At 33.4% G+C, this 19,480-nt stretch overlaps 1 protein-coding gene across 1 annotated transcript; it reads left to right on the top strand.

Moving 5' to 3' along the window:
- The first annotated feature begins 13,684 nt into the window (after nt 1–13,684).
- Nucleotides 13,685–19,257, top strand: CXCL8 (C-X-C motif chemokine ligand 8). Its single transcript, XM_074272715.1, has 4 exons — nt 13,685–13,849; nt 15,791–15,926; nt 17,612–17,695; nt 18,361–19,257. Exons 1-4 carry the CDS (start codon nt 13,786–13,788, stop codon nt 18,380–18,382), a joined length of 306 nt encoding a protein of 101 aa, XP_074128816.1. The 5' UTR covers nt 13,685–13,785; the 3' UTR covers nt 18,383–19,257.
- Nucleotides 19,258–19,480: the final 223 nt, after the last annotated feature.

Below are 19,480 nucleotides of genomic sequence, written 5' to 3'. Positions count from 1 at the left end.
CTTCACTGTTGAAGAGCCAAGTCCATCACAATTGATCATCACACAATCTTCCTGTTCCTGTCTCTTGCTTCTGCTCACTTCATTCAGCATCAATTCATGTAAGTCTCTTCAGGCCTTTTTGAAATCATCTTATTGATTGTTTCTTATAGAAAAATAATATTCCATTACATTCACATATCACAACTTATTCAGCTATTCTCCAGCTGATGGGCATCCATTCAGTTTCCAGTTCTTAGACACTTCAAAAAGTGCTGCTACAAACATTTTTGCAATATGGGGTCCTTTTTCCTTTTTTATGTTCTCTTTAGGAGACAGACCCATTTAGAGACACTGCTAGATCAAATAGTTTGCACAATTTGAAGCCTTTTGAGCATAGTTCCAAATTGTTCTCCAGAATGGTTGAATCAGTTCACAACTCTACCAACAATGTATTAATGTCCCAGTTTCCCCACTTTCCCTCCAATATTTATAATTATCTTTTTTTGTCATCCTTGTCAGTCTAAGCCATATATAAGGAACTTCAGAGTTGCTTTAATTTGCATTCCTTTAATCAATAATGATTTAGAGTATTTTTTCATATAACAAAAATGATTATAATTTCTTCATCTAAAAATTGTCTGTTCAGGATCCAGCCATTTTGGTGTACAATTTGAAACAATGCCCATAGAATTATGCAACTGAATATATCCTTTGATTCAGCAGTGTTTCTATTGGGTCTGTATCCCAAAGAGATCTTAAAGGATTCATAAAGGACTCACATGTGCAAAAATGTTTGGGGCAGCCCTTTTAGTAATAGCAAGAACTGGAAACTGAATGGATACAACCATCAGTTGTAGAATGGCTGAATAAATTATGGTATATGAATGTTATGGAATATTGTTGTTCTGTAAGAAATGATCAGCAGGAGGATTTTAGAGAGCCCTGGAAAAACTTACATGGACTGATGCTGAGTGAAATTAGCAGAACCAGGAGATCATTGTACATGGCAACAACAAGAATATATAATGATCAATTCTGATGAATGTGACTCTTTCCAACAACGAGATGACTGAAGCCAGTTCCAATGATCTTGTGATGAAGAGAGCCATCTATACCCACAGAGAGCACTATGGGGAGTGAGTTCACAACATAGCATTTTCATTCTTTTTGTTATTGTTCGCTTATGTTTTGTTTTCTTACTCATTTTCTTTTCTTTTTGATCTGATTTTCATGTGCAGCAAGATAATTGTATAAATATGTTTACACATGTTGGTTTTAACATATTTTAACATGAATAACATTTATTGGATTGCTTGCCATCTAGGAAAAGGTGTGAGAGAAAGGAGGGAAAAATCTGAAACACAAGGCTGTACAAGGGACAATGTTGAAAAATCATCTATGCATATGTTTTGAAAATAAAAAGCTTTAAAAAATAAAAAATAAAATTGGCTATTCATATCTTTTGATCATTTGTCAGTTGGAGAATGTCTTGTAGTCTTATAAATTTGAGTCAATTTTCTATGTATTTTAGAAACGAGGCCTTTTTCAGAGTCTTTGTTTATAAAGTTTTCCCCCAAGTTTTCTGTTTCCTTTCTATTCTTAGCTGCATTATGTTTGTGCAAAGCCTTTTTAAATTTAATATAATCAAATCTATCCATTTTGTATCTCATAATGTTCTCTAATTCTTCTTTGTTCATGAATTCCTTCCTTCTCCATGGATCTAAGAGGTAGACCATTCCTTGTTCTCCTGATTTGCTTATAATATCACTTTTATGTCTAAATCATGAACCCATTTTGATCTTATTTTGGTATAAGGTGTGAGGGCTGGGTCAATTCCTAGTTTCTGCCATTATTTTCCACTTTTCCCTGCGTTTTTTGTCAAATAGTGAATCTTATTCCAAAAGCTGAGTCTTTGAGTTTAACAAACACCAGATCACTATAGACTATTGTACCTATACTTTTTTCATGCTTTTTTTCACTTACTCTAGGAAATGATGGTAAGAAAAAGAAAAGCAAAGTTTATAGTAATGGCCATTTGAGGAAAGGTCTTATATTTATATTGTGAATCTGTTCTCAGTTGGCCCTTTAAGCCAATGGTCTCCAAAGTGTAAGTATATATGTTGGGGTTTTGGGGTGGGGTTAGATGTACATGCAGGTACGCAGGTGTGCTTAGGGATCAAAGCCTTATTCAAAAGAATTTGTAATCAGCTAATCAGAGTGTGGGAGGATAAGTTACATCCAAGGATATGTTGGTGCTATCTCATACTAGTTTGTGAACATTTTCAGTGTGAGCACTGACATCTTAGAACTCTGCAAAGACTACAAATCACAGTTTAATTTACTATTTTATCGATTGTCTAGACCTAAGGAAATAATGGAGAAAATGTTAGTGCTGATTAAAATTAAAAGTGAGTCTTAGTATACTTTTTTTTTTGAGGAGGAAAAAGTTGGTTGTTAAACATTTATCAGTACATCCCTAATAGCCAGTTAGGGTTAACTGGCTTGTCTCCAACACAACTACACCCACCTATTTATCTCTTCAAAATTTTCCATTCCTTTTCTGTTCAAGTTTCCACCTCCATCCCTTCAAGTATCCCCTGGCTAGGCACCTGTAGCTATGCAGGTGCCATTGGGAAAATATCATCGTCCTTCCCACTCACCTATCTTCCTGATTTTGGCATTCTCTACAATATCAGCATTGATCAATACCAGTGATGCTTGAGCATGTCATCCCTCTGCTCAATCAACTCCTCTATGTCTCTAAAGATCCTAGGATCAACTGTCATTCCACAGGATATTAGATTTAGAGATTTGAGAGATTTTGGAGAATAATGCATCCAAGTCTCTAATTTTGCAGATGTGTAAACTGAAACTCAGAAGGTCACATAGCTAGAAAGTGTCTGAGTCAGTATTTGAGTACAGATCTTCCTTATTCTAAGTTCTTCACTCTATTCATTGCACTATGCTGCTTTTTCATCATCAGCTCACTCTTTTTAGCTCTATTTTTGTATTTGTTTCATAATGAATATTATTATTAGCATAATTGTATCTGAATATAATTTACAAATAAATAAAGAAAGTGGAAGTAGTCCTCATTTTTTTTTCCTAGTGGGCTACCCATTGAAAAAACTCAGAGACCACTATTGCATGCAATCTGATAAACCAGCTGATAGCAAATGCCTAATAAAAGCAAGCCGGAAAGAACCAGAAAACTCTCAAAAATATTGCTTTCCTAATGGAAGAAACTTTGAAGTATGAGAGGCAGAAATGTTTAGGTTTGAAAACTTTTTATCATTTTATTTCACAGCCTGTGAAGCATCCATTCATGTCAACAAAAAGCCATTCCTGGGGCTCTTCACCTTTTCTGTAGAGGCAGATAAAATTTCAGTGAAAATGAATAATAGAAAGAAGGAAACTTTTTTCCCCTAGAGACAGAACTTACTATTTTTAATTCCCAACCCCAAATAGAAGGAAAAAGAAAAGAATTAAACATTAATTATGTGCTAGATGCTTTAGAAATTATGTGCTGCATCCTCCTGATGTTTGAGGTTAGCACCAAATGGTGAGATTGATGTTCAGACACCAAATGATGAGATTTTGGAGAGCAAAGGGCAACAAATGTTGGGGTTTGACACTAAACATTGGGGTTTAATCATGGCATGAATTCACAATGGCATTTCTCTTTGGCAAAAAGGTAGTTTTATTTATAAGGAAAGATTACAGACAAAATGAAGATACAGACACCAGATATGGTAAATATGAAAGAGATTTGGGAGAGCATATAGTTGGACAGGAAAGTAGCTTTAATAAATAATGGTAGAAAAGATAACTTCCCTAGTGAAACTCACAAGTAATCAGGAAAAAGGAAATAAATCATAAGGTGGAAGTAATCCACTGACTAAATCTATAAAGGAGTCTAGCACCCTAAAAAGAGTTAGTTTTCTATAAGAAGGCAAAAGACATGATGAGGCAGAATACCATGGTGGGTTAACCCAAAAGGGATTCAGCCATAGACAGATTTACAGGAGAAATTTAATCACAGGAGTTTGACCTAATTTGGATTTTTGACTGGACACAGTAAGGTGGAGCTATTCAAGACCTCCATTGAGGGTAGGACTACAAGGTTGAATTCATCCTCTGGAGTGCCCTTCCCTACTTGGCTCAGGCAGCAGTCCCATTAGTACTTAGGTTTTCTCTGACAACTCCACCTAGTTATCCAGGATCTCATAGTTCACAACAACCCCGGGAAGTAGATACTATCATTATCACCATTTCCAGATGAGGAAATTAAGACAAACAGTAATGAAAGGATGGGTCTACGGTCACAGAGCTAGTAAGTATCTAAAGTTAGATTTGGAAACTCAGGTCTTTCCTGTGTCCAGGACCAGCACTCTATCTACTGTATCACTTGCCTTCCGAAGAGAATCTCTACACCAGGGAAGAGGTCATGGTATTTGTACAGCGTCATTATATCAGGACAGAAAAGCTCTGCTGAAAGTGACAGCCATGAAGTAAATCCATGAGTGTGCTAGAAGAAAACTTTTTTTTTTTTCTTATCCTTCAAAGTGAGGGGAGAATGAGAGGCTCTCAAGATCATACTTTGATTCTCCCAATTCTATAAGATGGGAGGCTTGAGGATGATGACCACTCTTCACAGATAGTAGGATTTAAGTTGAATTGATATTAAAGTTCAACCAGTCCAAGCCCTTCACTTAATAGAGGAGATACTGAGATCTAATGAGATGAAATGAAAGGCTTTGCCATGTGATCCCACAGATAGTAAACTGATATTTAAATGTAAATCACCTGACTCCAGATCCTGAGCTGGTCTTTCTTTCCTCTGTGATACAATGATTCACATGATATGGGCTCCAAAGTGGCAAAATTAGGGACTAGGATTTCTGATGCTAAGATCACTGCTTTTCTGGATGCCCAATATTGAGTAACTTAATAGAGGAACACAGTTTGGTTCACATGTTTAAGAAAAAGTCCCAATTCTAGAAGACATAGTACTTTAAGGACTGAAGAAGCTTTAAAAAGCTTCCTTCTAGCTCTGTTAGAGAACATTTCATGTCTTCTTTAGTCTCAGTTGGCTGGTTTATTTGTGAAATAAGGAAGAGAGGTTATTCCGCAGCCTGGGGAAAAACGTTTTTCTTTTTCTTTCTTTTCTTTTCTTTTCCTTTTTTTTTTTTTTTTTTTTTTTAATTTTATGATTATATTCTGATTTCTACCAATGGCCTTTACTTTTCAGACTGTGGAGATTGGTCATGTGGGTGGGGTGAGAACATCTGTCTGCCTGAGATTGAATGTCTTGACCTACTTCTGTTTGCAGAACAAACAATGTAAAATGGGAAATTTCTAGGGGCTCTTTGAAATTGTTTGAATTTTTCTCTGCTCTCTAAACAAATGTTTATTTTGTACGTGTTCAAATTTATACTTTTTAGTAATTTCTAACTCAATTTATGAAATTTAAAGTGATACATCTTTAAAAAGATAACCATTCCAGGCTTATGGTTTCAATTCTACCCCTTTGGAATCTCGGAATTAAAGAGGCCTGGCACTGGATGAAATTTTAGTTCAACCTTTCTTCGCAAGCAAAAATCTTCCAGACAGATGAAGATACAGTATTTACCAGAACCCTTTTAGTGATGGAGAGTCATCATATTACATTTATAAACAGCTCTTTTCATGATTCAATTTGCCTCTTATGAAACTGAAATATGCCTCATTGTGACTTCTACCATCACATACCTGGAATGATTATACGAAAAAATAAAACACTAAAGACATTTAAACATTTGACATTTAAAATTTTACTAAATGGGTTTTTTGAAACAAATTGAGCAGTCTCCAGAAATGCACATCACCAGGGAAGTTTTGACACAATTATTTAGATTGCTCTTAAATGATATTAAATTAAATGAATAGAAATTTTACCTTATGCTTACTTTGTATTTACATAGCTTACTTCACAATATTCAGATAAATATGTAGACCTCCTTCTGATTTTTGTGATCATGTGAACGCATGTACGTAACTAGTCAATAAGTAATTTAAACACGTCTCCTAAATGCCAGGCACTGGACTAAGTCTTCAAGATACCAAAAAAGACAAGAGACAATCCCTGCCTTCAAGGAGTTCACAATCTAATGGGGGAGAGAAAAAGCAAACACATTCACATCTTTGCTTCTCATGTGAGAGATATCAACACAGGCATACTTAATACTTTTTATTTTTATTTTTTTTGGTTAATTAATTTTTATTTTATTTTATAATTATAACTTTTTTTTGACAGTACATATGCATGGGTAATTTTTTACAACATTATCCCTTGCACTTACTTCTGTTCAGATTTTTTTCCTTCCTTCCCCAACCCCCTCCCCCAGATGGCAGGCAGTCTTATACATGTTAAATATATTACAATATATTCTAGATACAATATATGTGTGTAGAACCGACTTTCTTGTTGCACAGGAAGAATTGGATTCAGAAGGTAAAAATAACAGTTTACACTCATTTCCCAGTGTTCCTTTTCTGGATGTAGCTGATTCTGTCCATCATTAATCAATTGGAATTGGATTAGCTCTTCTCTATGTTGAAGATATCCATTTCCACCAGAATACATCCTCGTACAGTATCATTGTTGAAGTGTATAATAATCTAGTTCTGCTCGTTTCACTTAGCATCAGTTGATGTAAGTCTCTCCAAGCCTCTCTGTATTTTTCCTGTCGGTCATTTCTTACAGAATAATAATATTCCATAACATTCATATACCATAATTTATTCAGCCATTCTCCAATTGATGGACATCCATTCATCTTCCAGCTTCTAGCCACTATGAAAAGGGCTGCCACAAACATTTTGGCACATACAGGTCCTTTTCCCTTCTTTAGTATTTCCTTGGGATATAAGCCCAATAGTAGTATGGCTGGGTCAAAGGGTGTGCACATTTTGATAACTTTTTGGGCATAATTCCAGATTGCTCTCCAGAATGGTTGGATTCTTTCACAACTCCACCCACAATGCATCAATGTCCCAGTTTTCCCACAGCCCCTCCAACATTCATCGTTATTTGTTCCTGTCATCTTAGCCAATCTGACAGGTGTGTAATGATATCTCAGAGTTGTCTTAATTTGCATTTCTCTGATCAATAGTGATTTGGAACACTCTTTCATATGAGTGGAAATAGTTTTAATTTCATCATCTGAAAATTGTCTGTTCATATCCTTTGACCATTTATCAATTGGAGAATGGCTTGATTTCTTATAAATTAAAGTCAATTCTCTGTATATTTTGGAGATGAGGCCTTTATCAGAACCTTTAACTGTAAAAATGTTTTCCCAATTTGTTACTTCCCTTCTAATCTTGTTTACATTAGTTTTGTTTTTACAGAAACTTTTTAATTTGGTGTAATCAAAATTTTCTATTTTGTGATCAATAATGGTCTCTAGTTCTCCCTTGGACATAAACTCCTTCCTCCTCCACAAGTCTGAGAGGTAAACCATCCCATGTTCCTCCAATTTATTTATGATTTCGTTCTTTATGCCTAAATCTTGGACCCATTTTGATCTAATCTTAGTATGTGGTGTTAAATGTGGGTCCATGCCTAGTTTCTGCCATACTAATTTCCAGTTTTCCCAGCAGTTTTTGTCAAATAATGAATTCTTATCCCAAAATTTGGGATCTTTGGGTTTGTCAAACACTAGATTGCTATTTTTATTCACTATCTTGCCCTGTGAACCTAACCTATGCCACTGATCAACTAGTCTATTTCTTAGCCAATACCAGATGGTTTTAGTGACTGTTGCTTTATAATACAGTTCTAGATCAGGTACAGCTAGACCACCTTCACTTAATTTTTTTTTCATTACTTCCCTTGAAATTCTCGACCTTTTGTTGTTCCATATGAATTCTGTTGTTATTTTTTCTAACTTATTAAAATATTTTCTTGGAAGCCTGATTGGTATAGCACTAAATAAATAGATTAGTTTAGGGAATATTGACATCTTAATTATATTCTCTCAGCCTATCCAAGAGCACTGAATGTCTTTCCAATTATTTAAATCTGACTTTATTTTTGTGGCAAGTGTTTTGTAATTTTGCTCATATAATTCCTGACTCTCCTTTGGTAAATATATTCCCAAATATTTTATACTATCGACCATTATTTTGAATGGAATTTCTCTTTGTATCTCTTGCTGTTGGATTGTGTTGGTAATGTATAAAAATGTTGAGGATTTATGTGGATTTATTTTGTATCCTGCAACTTTGCTAAAATTCTGAATTATTTCTAATACTTAATACTTTTTAACAAAAAAATTGTGCAAAGTTTTGTTGTTGATAATTCTGTCCTGTTTAAGTGTATGTAGAGCTGATCTCAAAGTTGAGAACTCTGACTTCAAGTTCAGAAAAACTAGCTGCCCCAGGCAATTCTGAAAGACTACAAGTTTCAAAGCAAATGTAGCTCTGCATTGATCAAAGGAGTTCCCTTCTTAGGAATTCCCTATACCAATGAAATCTAGAACAACATCAACATTTTTTTTTTAAATAGAGTATTTTGTTTATTATTAGGGATGCTAGCAAATGAGTCAATAATAATCTCTTAAATATCTACTTTGCACAGGGCTCTATATTAGGATCTGGACATACAAATACAAAAAAGAAAGGAAGAAAGGAAAGAAGAAAAGAAGGGAAAAGGAAGAAACATATATTATGGATGAAGACAACATGTATATCATATATAAAGATATCAGAATATAGACAAACTCCTTGTAACAAATGCATAGTCAACCAAAACAATTTTTTTCATTGACTATGTTAAAAATATATCTTTTTATATAAGCTGGAAATTCCACTTCTTTGTTAAGAGATAGATGATACATTTCATCATCAGTTTTTTGGAATTGACAGTCATTATATTGATCATAGCTTTTGCAGTTTTTAAAGATATTTATTTTTACAGTATCATTATTGTATAAATGTTGTATAAATCTTTCTCTTGGTTCTGCTTATATTATTTTTCATCAGCTTAAAAAAGTCTTCAAAATTTTTCTTTTTATGTTACATAGCTTGTTTTTATAATGTATTGTAGAATATGGTATACAATGTTAGTCTAAGTCTGTTTTCCAATTTTTACTGAAGTTTTATTAAGTAGAAAGCTCTTCCCTAAGTTATTTGTTTTGGTATTGTTGAGTGTATAAATACTGGGCTACTGAGTTGCTTCGTTTCTAATTCTCCCTTGTCTAGGCTGTTCCATGGAACTAACCCCTTAACATAAAAATCATTACCAAATGATTATAGTTTGAAATCTGGAAGTACTTTTTTCTTTTCATTCTTTATTTTATTTTTCCAAATGAATTTTATCATTATTCATGATGTGTCATAATTTTTTGGGCCTTTATTATTTTGGCACAGCCTGTCTGTCCATGAACATTGAATATTTCTCTAGATATTTAAGTTGTTCTTTATTTTCTTAAGGAGAAATTTATAATCTAATTTATCTGAGCATTTTGCATGCTCAGATATCCCATGCATTCTTTAGGAAACCCAGGTCTTTGCTACATAATTGTCTTTTGAATTTTATTATTATTACATAGAGATGTAGATTTAATTTGTAGGTTGTAATTTTGCTAGAGCTATGATTTCATTTGGTGTCTCTGTTGAATTTTTAGAAGTTTCTAAGTATACCATCATGTTATAAGCAAATAGGGATTATTTTATATCCCTTTTATTTATCTTTACATTTTTAAGTTCTTTCCCTTGCTTTGTTGTGAGACTTTCTAGAATTATATCAAATAGTACTGGCAGAGTGAGCATCCTTAGTTTAGTCCTATATTTTTTGACAAAAGATTCTATTGTATCCTTATTGTATATGCTTTGGTTTGAGATAAGTAGTTTTTTGTGATATTAAAAATGTCTGTCTTTGTCTATTATACTTTTTTGGGGTTTTAGCATATGTGAGCATTATGATTTGTAAAATGCTTTTCTAAATTGAGATAAAATACAGTTTTGGATATTTTAATATCTAATGTGATTGTCAATCTTTTAAATATTTAATCATCTTTAGATTTCTAGTATAAATTCAACTTGGACAGAATGAATGATTGTACACGTATGACCTATATCAAATTGCTTATTGTCTTGAGAAGGGGGAAGAGAAGGGACAGAGGAGGAAAAATTTAGAACTCAAAGTCTTACAAAAATGAATAATGAAAACTATATTTATATATAATTAGAAAAAAATAAGATACTATTAGTGAAAAAAGAAATGAGAGAAGAACATAGCAAATAACTAAAAAAGAAGAAAAAGAACAGAAAGTGAATCCAAAGCAGAGATGATGGCCTGGGTAGACAGATTGGACATCATGATAAGGTCAAAGGAGAGATAAACCTTCTTAGATGCATGATCCAGGGTGATGATATATTTTCATTTATTTTTAGTTTCATAGAAATGTGCAGTATGGCTCTAATTCTCATCAGTGGAAGAATAACCACACCAGAGAAACCACAGAAAAAAATGAAGTAATTTCTTACTTATAAAGTAAATATTTGCTTTTGCTATAAAAGGTAGTGTTACTAGCTTTGGTACTTCCCCATTCAACTTAAAATAAAAAGAGGAAAGAACCTCAATCCTCTCCTGAAAGCAACTTTTCCTGTTGACATTCCTGCCTATACCTTTGTATATGTAGTTTTTGAATGTTTCATTTGTGAAGGCAAGGGGAGGAGGGAGAAAAATTGGATTTATCTGAAACTTTTCTGTCTTGTACACCTACCTAGAGGTGGAGAGAATCATGAATCCCTGTATTTTATAATTGGAAGAGACATAAATGGTCATATAGTTCAATCTGGATTCTGAAAAAAAAAACTTCCATTACAATATTCCTGAGCACTATTCACCAAGGCTCTGTTTGATAACTTCCTAGGAAGGATTTCCTGCTATCTTCTGAGGCAGTTCATTCCACTTGAGGAGAATTGTTAGGATGGGTTGTTTCTTCCCTTTCCCCAAATCAAGACTAAATTGTTCTCTTGGTCTACCCATTGCTCCTGGTTCTATTCTATTCCCCGAAGCCAAACAGAACAAGTCTCTGATATACCCTTTTCCAATGACATCCGTTCAAATACTTGAAAGCAGCCCTTTCCCAAAGACTATTTCTACCAGAAATCCAATAAGTCTAACAAACTCAATGGTAAATGGTGATGAGTAAAGGACTCTGAGAATAAAGTACTTACATGTATGAAGAAAGATTGAATTCAGGCAACAAAAGTTTCTTTTTTTTCTTTGATGACAACTTCATTTCCTGAAAATGTTATTTTTTCTATATTGTTTGATGCCTTTGCTTGCAGAGAATTATTGTGGTTAGTTCTATAGAAATAATGGAATCAGTTGGTGACACTGATTGTTTTGACCATGATTATCCATAGCCTGAGTTTAATTAATGTTTAGTTGATTGACCCCAGGAATTGGATTCACCTTAAAACTAGACAACCCCCCCCTTGAATGGTGATTCAAATGAAGCATGTATGGATTTTCATCTTAGCCCCCCCCTCCTCTTGATAACATTTAGTGATCAAAAGTAATAGTGAAAGAAATTAGCAGTAATTCTCTCAGGGAATTTGTCTTTACTGGATATCTCTTAAAATCCCTAAGGTATTGCTTTTCAGAAGTATCCTATCAGTCAATCAAAAAGTATTTATTAAGGATTTGTTCTATGTCAGGCTGAACTTGCCTAGCTAATTATTTATTCCTTACTCCTAACATATTGTATATACCCTACCTGATAATTCTCAGAAAGAAAATTAAAAGGAAGGAAAAAGACAAACATTTTTTAAGTACCTGCTAATGTTCTAAGCATTTCACAGATATATTCTTATTTCATTCTTACAATAAACCTGGAAGGTGCGGAGTGTATTATTGTCACCATTTGAAACTGAGATAATTGAGGCAACCAAATGTGAGATGACAACTGGAGGGTGTTTAGGGCTGAATTTGAACTCAGTTCTTCCTAACTCTAGACCCAGTGCTTTATTTATTGAGTCAACTAGGAACCTCTAAAAAAAGATTTCCAAACCAGGAATGAGTTCCCTTGTGCTTTCCTTTGAGGTTTTGCTGCAGCTTGCTGTGGGTATGAAAAAATTATTTTCTTATATATTCAATTTTTAGAAACTCGGGTATCATTCACATTCATGGTACTTATACCAGAATAGAATTATTTCCTTTGTTTGCCTGGTGAAGTGAATTGCTCTAACTTAAAGTTTGCCATACTTCTGAAATTTCAACTCAAAAAGTCAAACTTAATTCACAACTAAGGAATAAGATGTCCTGAAATAAGGTAAACTCTCACCTAACAGATGGAGCAAGATTCCCATGAAATGAAAGTATATGTTGTAATGTAGCTCACCTACCTATTTCAAAACCTAGCCTCTGGTCCCAGTAGAAACTCCACACAAGTCAAGGGAAATGCCAGAAACAATCCAACCTGTTGTTTGGATTGTCATATGAATAAATAGGAAACTAATTAAGACCTGGTAGATGGGTATTAGCAAGTAAGGGCATCATTGGAAACATGCCCCAACCAAAGACTTTTACAGTAATATTATCAAAGCATACTAGAAAAAAGTAAGTTATAGTTAGAACTCATTTAATCTAATCTGTTAATTTTACCAATGAGGAACTAAGGAACAAACAGGTAAATTACTTGCTCAACACCATGCAGCTAATCTAACTGAGATTTGGATTTAGTTCCTTTGAAACCAAATACAATGGTGTTTCCAATTCAGTTGAAATCAAGTTGGCAACCACTAATAGAATATGCAAAACAATATTATATATACAACATAAAGACGTGCCTTATCTCCCTAGATAATAGGGGTATGACAAAAGATAATTTTTAGCTTATGGTCAGTCCACCATATGTACACGCTCTCTCTCTCTCTCTTTCTCTCTCTCTCTCTCTCTCTCTCTCTCTCTTTCTCTCTCTCTCTTTCTCTCTCTCTCTCTCCATATAAATATAAATACTTGAAAAATATAGAATTTATTTATTAAATAAAATTATTAAATTAAAATATTTGAATATTTAACAAAGGTGGCAATTTGCTGTACTGAATTAAATACTTTTTATAGCTAGTGAAGAAAAAGAACAGCAGGGAAAAAGGCTAATTTAGTACTATAGTTAAGAGATAGTGAAGGTTCAAACTAAAGTGATGGATATTACATTACAAAGGAGAGTTACTTTGGGCATAGAAATGACAAGATTTGGAAATTAATTGGATAATTGGGAGAATAAGAAAATTCAAAAGAGAAAGAAAATTTGCCCAAATAATGTAGTCCTTCACCAAATAATGATGATGATGGTGATTTTAACAATGAGACTAATGACAATAAAATTATTTGCACAGCTAGTTGTTATGCAATGTAATAATGTAGAATGAATAAAAAGAAAAAATGGAAACAAGCTCAGAATTAGTAGAGTGTAAGGTTCCTTTTCTTAATATCCAAATATATCCATTAATAATGTGGTCAGTGTCATGTATTATGTAAATAAGCATGATCTTGAGAAAAGTCTGTAAAGGGGTTTTTATTCAAGAGTAGGATGACTCAGTTTAATGCAATATGCCTGCAGGGTTGCAGATTGTGGAATTTCCTCTGACATAATGCCCACAAAGTTGTAAGAAGTTTTGAGACTGTATAAAAGAGCCACCAATATGCTCCAGCCAACAGAAAGCCTCTGAAACAGCACAGATAACAAGTTCTCCAGCTGACAGCCAGTAGGAAACCAGAGCAAAACAAACCACAAACTAACTGCGAAAATGACTTCCAAGATTCTAGGAGCACTCTTGGCCATCTTCCTGGTTTCTGTAGCACTGAATGAAGGTAAGTAGATCTCTTTTTTAGCATCCAAACTGAAAAGATACATTCTCTGAATAGGGTGCATACTTAAAAATACAAATTTCTAGAAAAGCAAATTGTGATATCATTGATAGTAAACCATCTTTCTTAAGGGATACAAGAGAAAATAGATTACTTTTGGAACTGCTTCTTTTTTAGGCCTTTTCTATATCAGTTTATCCTCAAGCAAGTATTTCTTGTTCAGTCATTTTTTAAAGTCATGTTTGAGTCTCCATGACTCCATTTGGGGTTTTCTTGGCAAAGATGCTAGCATAGTTTGCTGATGAGGAAACTGAGGCAAATAGGGATAAGTGATTTATCCAGGATCACCATGTATCTGAGGCCAGATTTGAACTCATAAAAATGAGTCTTCTCAACTTTATAGGCTTGATACACTGAACTATCTAACAAGGATAGAATTTGGCTAATGCAAATGAGATTGGAAGATCAATTCCCATAATTCCCACCTCTAATTTCGAAGTTGTAAAATCATGAGGAAGTTATCATCTCAGGACTTCAGCTTCCTGATCTGTAACTGTATAATACATAGCTGATAGGGTAGCTGAGATTCTCCTAGTTGCTGCTCAATGTAAATGTTATATGTAATACAAATACCAATTTTTGTTATAACTATTCAAGTCCTAAATGCACATTATATATACATATATAAAAATATACATAAATATATTTACACATACACAAAAAACAGAGATATATAGACACACATTTGTGCACACACACACACATATATATCTATAGTTATCAGCATATACAATGTATGTATACACATTGGTGTATATGTATGCACATGTATAAACATACATAATGCATGCTACACCTATATGATGAACAAAATAAAATGTGAATACAGTATTTTGCAAATGAATCAGTAGAAGTAGTGGTATGGATAGAGCACTTTGAGCCTGGAATCAGGAAGACTAAGTTCAAATCCTTTCCCAGACACTTACTATTTGCCTCCATTCCTTCCTTTGTAAAGATGTAATAATAGCACTTCTTCCCAGGGATTTTGTGAGTATGAAATGAGGTGATAACTGTAAAGCACTTTGCAAACTTTAAAGAGCCAAATAAATGCTAATTATGTAACATGATTAATTATAATGCTAACTATACAATATTTGCTGTTAGTGTATACTATTAATTATTTTAATTATTAATATTAGTAACATAATAATAAATATGTGCATATATGTATGTGCATCCCTAGCAAGAGCGGAATCACACATGTACTTCTACATTCCAAAGTATGGCATGAATAGCATCTACAGATTTCTACAAGTCCTCCTTATATTGTATTTAGAGACTACAGATTGCTTATTGACATCAATAATTGGCCAAATGTCCACCTTACTTTTTTGCCCATATGACAATATTCCTAATCCATGGTTTCCTAGACACACTAATATCTGTAAAAAGACTTAGGGATACCAAACACTTAACAACTCTAACCCTTTCACAATTATTTAATGGCCACCTTTTGTTTGCATTACCAGGAATATTGACTAAAATGTCTTTTAGAATATTAATTTCATTAATTCATCATTTCTATTAGCCATTTCCCCCTATTGTTCTACTTTTTTTTTTTTTTTTTTTTTTTTACTTTCTATCTCAATATCAAACAGAAATATGGGAGGACAAATGAACAGGGAAACATTTGCCAAAAGATTCCAAAGATGTACCTATAATAAAATCTTATTAGAAGTGGCCAGTAAAAACTTGGAGAAACAATTTGGGAATGATGAAAGATAAGGTTTCAGATTTAGAGGAATTTGTGTGCTAATGATAAAATATGTGAAAAGTTTTCAAAATCACCAATTAATTTCATGGTCAGCAAAATCTTAAAATTAGGGTTAAGGGGGATTAACTTTCTTTAGTTCTAATGTTTTTTCATTATCTTATTCCTTATAGCTGCTGTGATATCTCGGACAGCGACAGAACTCCGATGTCAGTGCATAAAAACTTATTCCAAGCCTTTCCATCCCAAACTCATTAAGGAGGTGAGAGTGATCGACAGCGGACCACATTGCTCAAACACAGAAATCATGTATGTATTAAAAAAACAACAATGGTTTCATTTAGGAGATGGGTGAGGGTGGGGATGAAAATGAGGGGAGAGACAGAAGGGAAGGAGGGATTAGGGCAGTTGCAAAAGAATCAGGAGAAATCACCTAGCTACCAAGATATCTCCATCATCTGTATCAACCCGAACTTATCAAAAATAGATTGATTAAAAAAAAAGTTTCATGGGAACTGGATTTTGGGGGCATATTTTAACATATACTATAAAAAAGAAATTTAATGATTCCTATGGTGAACTTTTAAAAGAGGAAATAATGCCCTGTTATTGATCTTTTAAGTAAACTGTGATTTTCATAAATCTTCTTTTGTCCTCAGGGAGGATATCTACAGTCTTATTTTCAAAGGAATCTAATTTAGGGATTCTAATTTAGAACTTATTTTGATAAAAGTAGAAGGAGATGGGACCCGCATAAAATTACATAAATTCTGATTATATGAGGTTTCCAATTATTAATTATCAGTAGGCTCAATAATTATTGTTGTTATTTAATATTTACAGTCATTCAACTCTTTGTGAGCCTATCTGGGGTTTTCATGGAATAAGTACTGGAATAGTTTGCCATTTCTCCATATTATTTTATAGATGAGGAAACTGAATCAAACAGAGATAGTTAAATTGCTATTAAAACTGAGGCCAGATTTGAACTCAGGAAGATGAATCTTGCTAATTCCAATGCGGGTGTTCTATTCACTAGGCCACCTAATTCTCTTCAATAATTAGTTATTAACAGTTAATTACTAGATTATTAACAACAAAAGTTAGCATTTACTTTTACAAAATGTTTAACATATGTTATCTTATTTCATTATTACAATACCATGTGAAGGAGGTACTATTCTTATCCCATTAGACAGATGAGGAAACTGAGGCAAAATGAGGTTAAGTGACTTACTCAAAGTGACATAGCTAATAATTGTAGAAGACAAGAGTAGAGTTCAACACTTAATACTTCTAGTTGTGTGACCCTGGGCAAGTCACTTAACCCCAATTGCCTCAGCCAAAAAAAAAAAAAAAAAAAAAAAAAAGTAGACTTCAGGTTTTCTAACTCTGAGCTCAGTGCTTTTATTCCAAATTATCCTATCTCCCTAATTGTTAAGTGGAGGCCAAGTTTGGTATTCTTGGAAGAATTTGCAGAAGTTTATCATAACTTTGAAAAATATTTCCACATTTTTGAATTTATGGAGCTTATTGAAGGCTCCCTCTTTCTCCCTGCTTTGAAATATAATTTCTTTAAGACATTGCAGAAAATGGAATGAGGAACTAGTCACCTATTGCTTTAAATTAAAAGAACAGAAAGTGCCCAAATTTTGATATTTCAATATGAGCCATCAATAGACTTCAATGATGATCTGCATCATTGTCATCAATGTCGTCAGGTCATCATTTGTATTGTGTGAGTAACAGCCCTCCTGAATGCTCTCCCCTAGACCTTTTGAATTTATGGTGCTAAATCATTCTATCATGGTAAGGGAAAAAGTTTCCTGGAGGTTGATCTCATGAATGAAAGAATATAATTCCCTATACACTTAGAAGAAACTTCATGGAGAAGAATGTCAGTGTTCTGACTTGAATGCCTACATTCTCACTAATTTTGATAGAACCCTTCAGAGTGGGATCATTATTGATCCTTTTTTTCTTTTTCTTTTTAGTGTCACTGTTAAAGACAACAAGGAGCTCTGCCTTGATCCTAATGCAAAGTGGGTGCAGAGAATTCTTCAGGAGTTTTTGAAGAGGTGAGTATATTGCAATTACTTACAGAGAAATCAAAAATAGGAGGTAATAAAAAATGAGATTAAATGAAAGGAATTTTCTCATTTCTTTTTTTATTGTCCCAGAATAATTTGTTTCCCTCTTTCTGAAATCTACCTTTCCAATAAGAGAAATAATCATAATAGTAAGAAATGACATTTATGTAGTTGGCTTTAAGATTTAACTAGTATTTAATGTATATTATTTAATTTGATCTATATAACAAACCCATGAGATAGAAATGCCTGATAAAATGGATATTTAATGAGAAGAAAACTGAGGCCCCAAATGATTAGATTGTTTGTCTGGATTTGCCAGTTACCAAGTGTCAGAGTCTGGACTTGAATCCAGGTCTTAACTGACTTCAACTTCCTTTTTTGGTAGCATACTACTACTACTACTAATAATAATAATAACAACAACAACAAAATTAATTATTTTTTCCATAACATATTTTAAAAATTGCACATGAAACTGAAAATTTGTCATATTCCTGTACAGCATATGATAAAGTGATGTCTTTTTTTTAAGTGACTTGAAAGAGAGAGCAAAATTAAGTTTAGAGGCTATTAAATTCCTGAAAAGATGTATATTTGAAAACTCTCTTTTTTATCATTGTTTAATCTCTTAAAATATTTTTCCATTTCAGAACTAAGGATAACTCAAAATAAAATGGAAAGACTCCTTCTTTGTCTTGAATTTATCTCTCCATGAAGATGCCAATGATGTTTCAGGAAAATCTGCTTCTCTTTAAAATATGCAACATGAGTCAGAGAATTAAGGAAGCTGGGTTTTGACTTGGCCATTGCTTCACTGTACCTCAGAATATCTACCCATTCCTACCTCATCGGGATGCTTATCATGAGCTGTTTCTGCTTTCTTTCAGGATCAAACAACATAACATTATTTTCGGTTATAATTTAATTCAGATATTTACTATTTATGTATTTATTAAAATTAAAAGGATATGTAGAACTAGAACTGGATGACAAAAACTTCCCTGATAGGAAGTAGGGGACAAAATGACAATTAAATTTTATTTTATTTTAATCTGAACAATGCTTAATATTTCTCCTACCTTCACTGTTGGGAATAGGATTCTGTCTTCCAGAAATATTGATGGAGGGATGGCATTAGTGGAAACCTGAATTAGGGGCTTCTGCCCTAATTCTGGAATCATAGTCTTAGAATGGTTTAAGAAATAAAACAGCAAAGTCTTACTGGGCCCAAGTCCCAGAATTCTTCTTGGTGGGGAAATTATTTAGGATGTATAAATGCCTTGTTATGAGTTTATTTAAATGGTTGTGCTCTGTCATCACCATGGTTTATTTATTTAACTTGAGAAAACTTTTTTATTATGTTTGAGAGTTTTCTTAATATTTTTGGTAATTTGGAAGTCTACATGTGACCATGAGAATATTTATGAAAAATATGTAACTTATTGCCTACTTTGTAAACATTTGCTTTATACTAGTTTTTTGTTGTTGTTGTTACAATTTCCTGAAAGTTTTCATTCAATAAAAAATGCACATTTTGATTCAAAAAAGAGTTGAATTCCTTGTTTCTTTACTTCTTAATTTCCCTGATAACTCTTGGTTTTAGCAGCCCAACAGCTATATCTATTTAATTATTTCCCCAGGGTCAAATACCATAAATCAGGTTTGCCTGAGTTTGGGTGCGGTAGTCCTGAAAGGTATAGGGAACTCCCTGGAAACTATTGGGAAACTTGTCCCTAGGTAGAGGAAACATCATTTGTTAATTCCCAATTT

Source organism: Sminthopsis crassicaudata, chromosome 6 (genome assembly GCF_048593235.1).
Source record: "Sminthopsis crassicaudata isolate SCR6 chromosome 6, ASM4859323v1, whole genome shotgun sequence".
In the NCBI taxonomy this organism is placed as follows: Eukaryota; Metazoa; Chordata; class Mammalia; order Dasyuromorphia; family Dasyuridae; genus Sminthopsis; species Sminthopsis crassicaudata.
The sequence above is the reverse complement of the archived record's forward strand: the minus strand, read 5'-3'. Positions and strand labels throughout refer to the sequence as shown.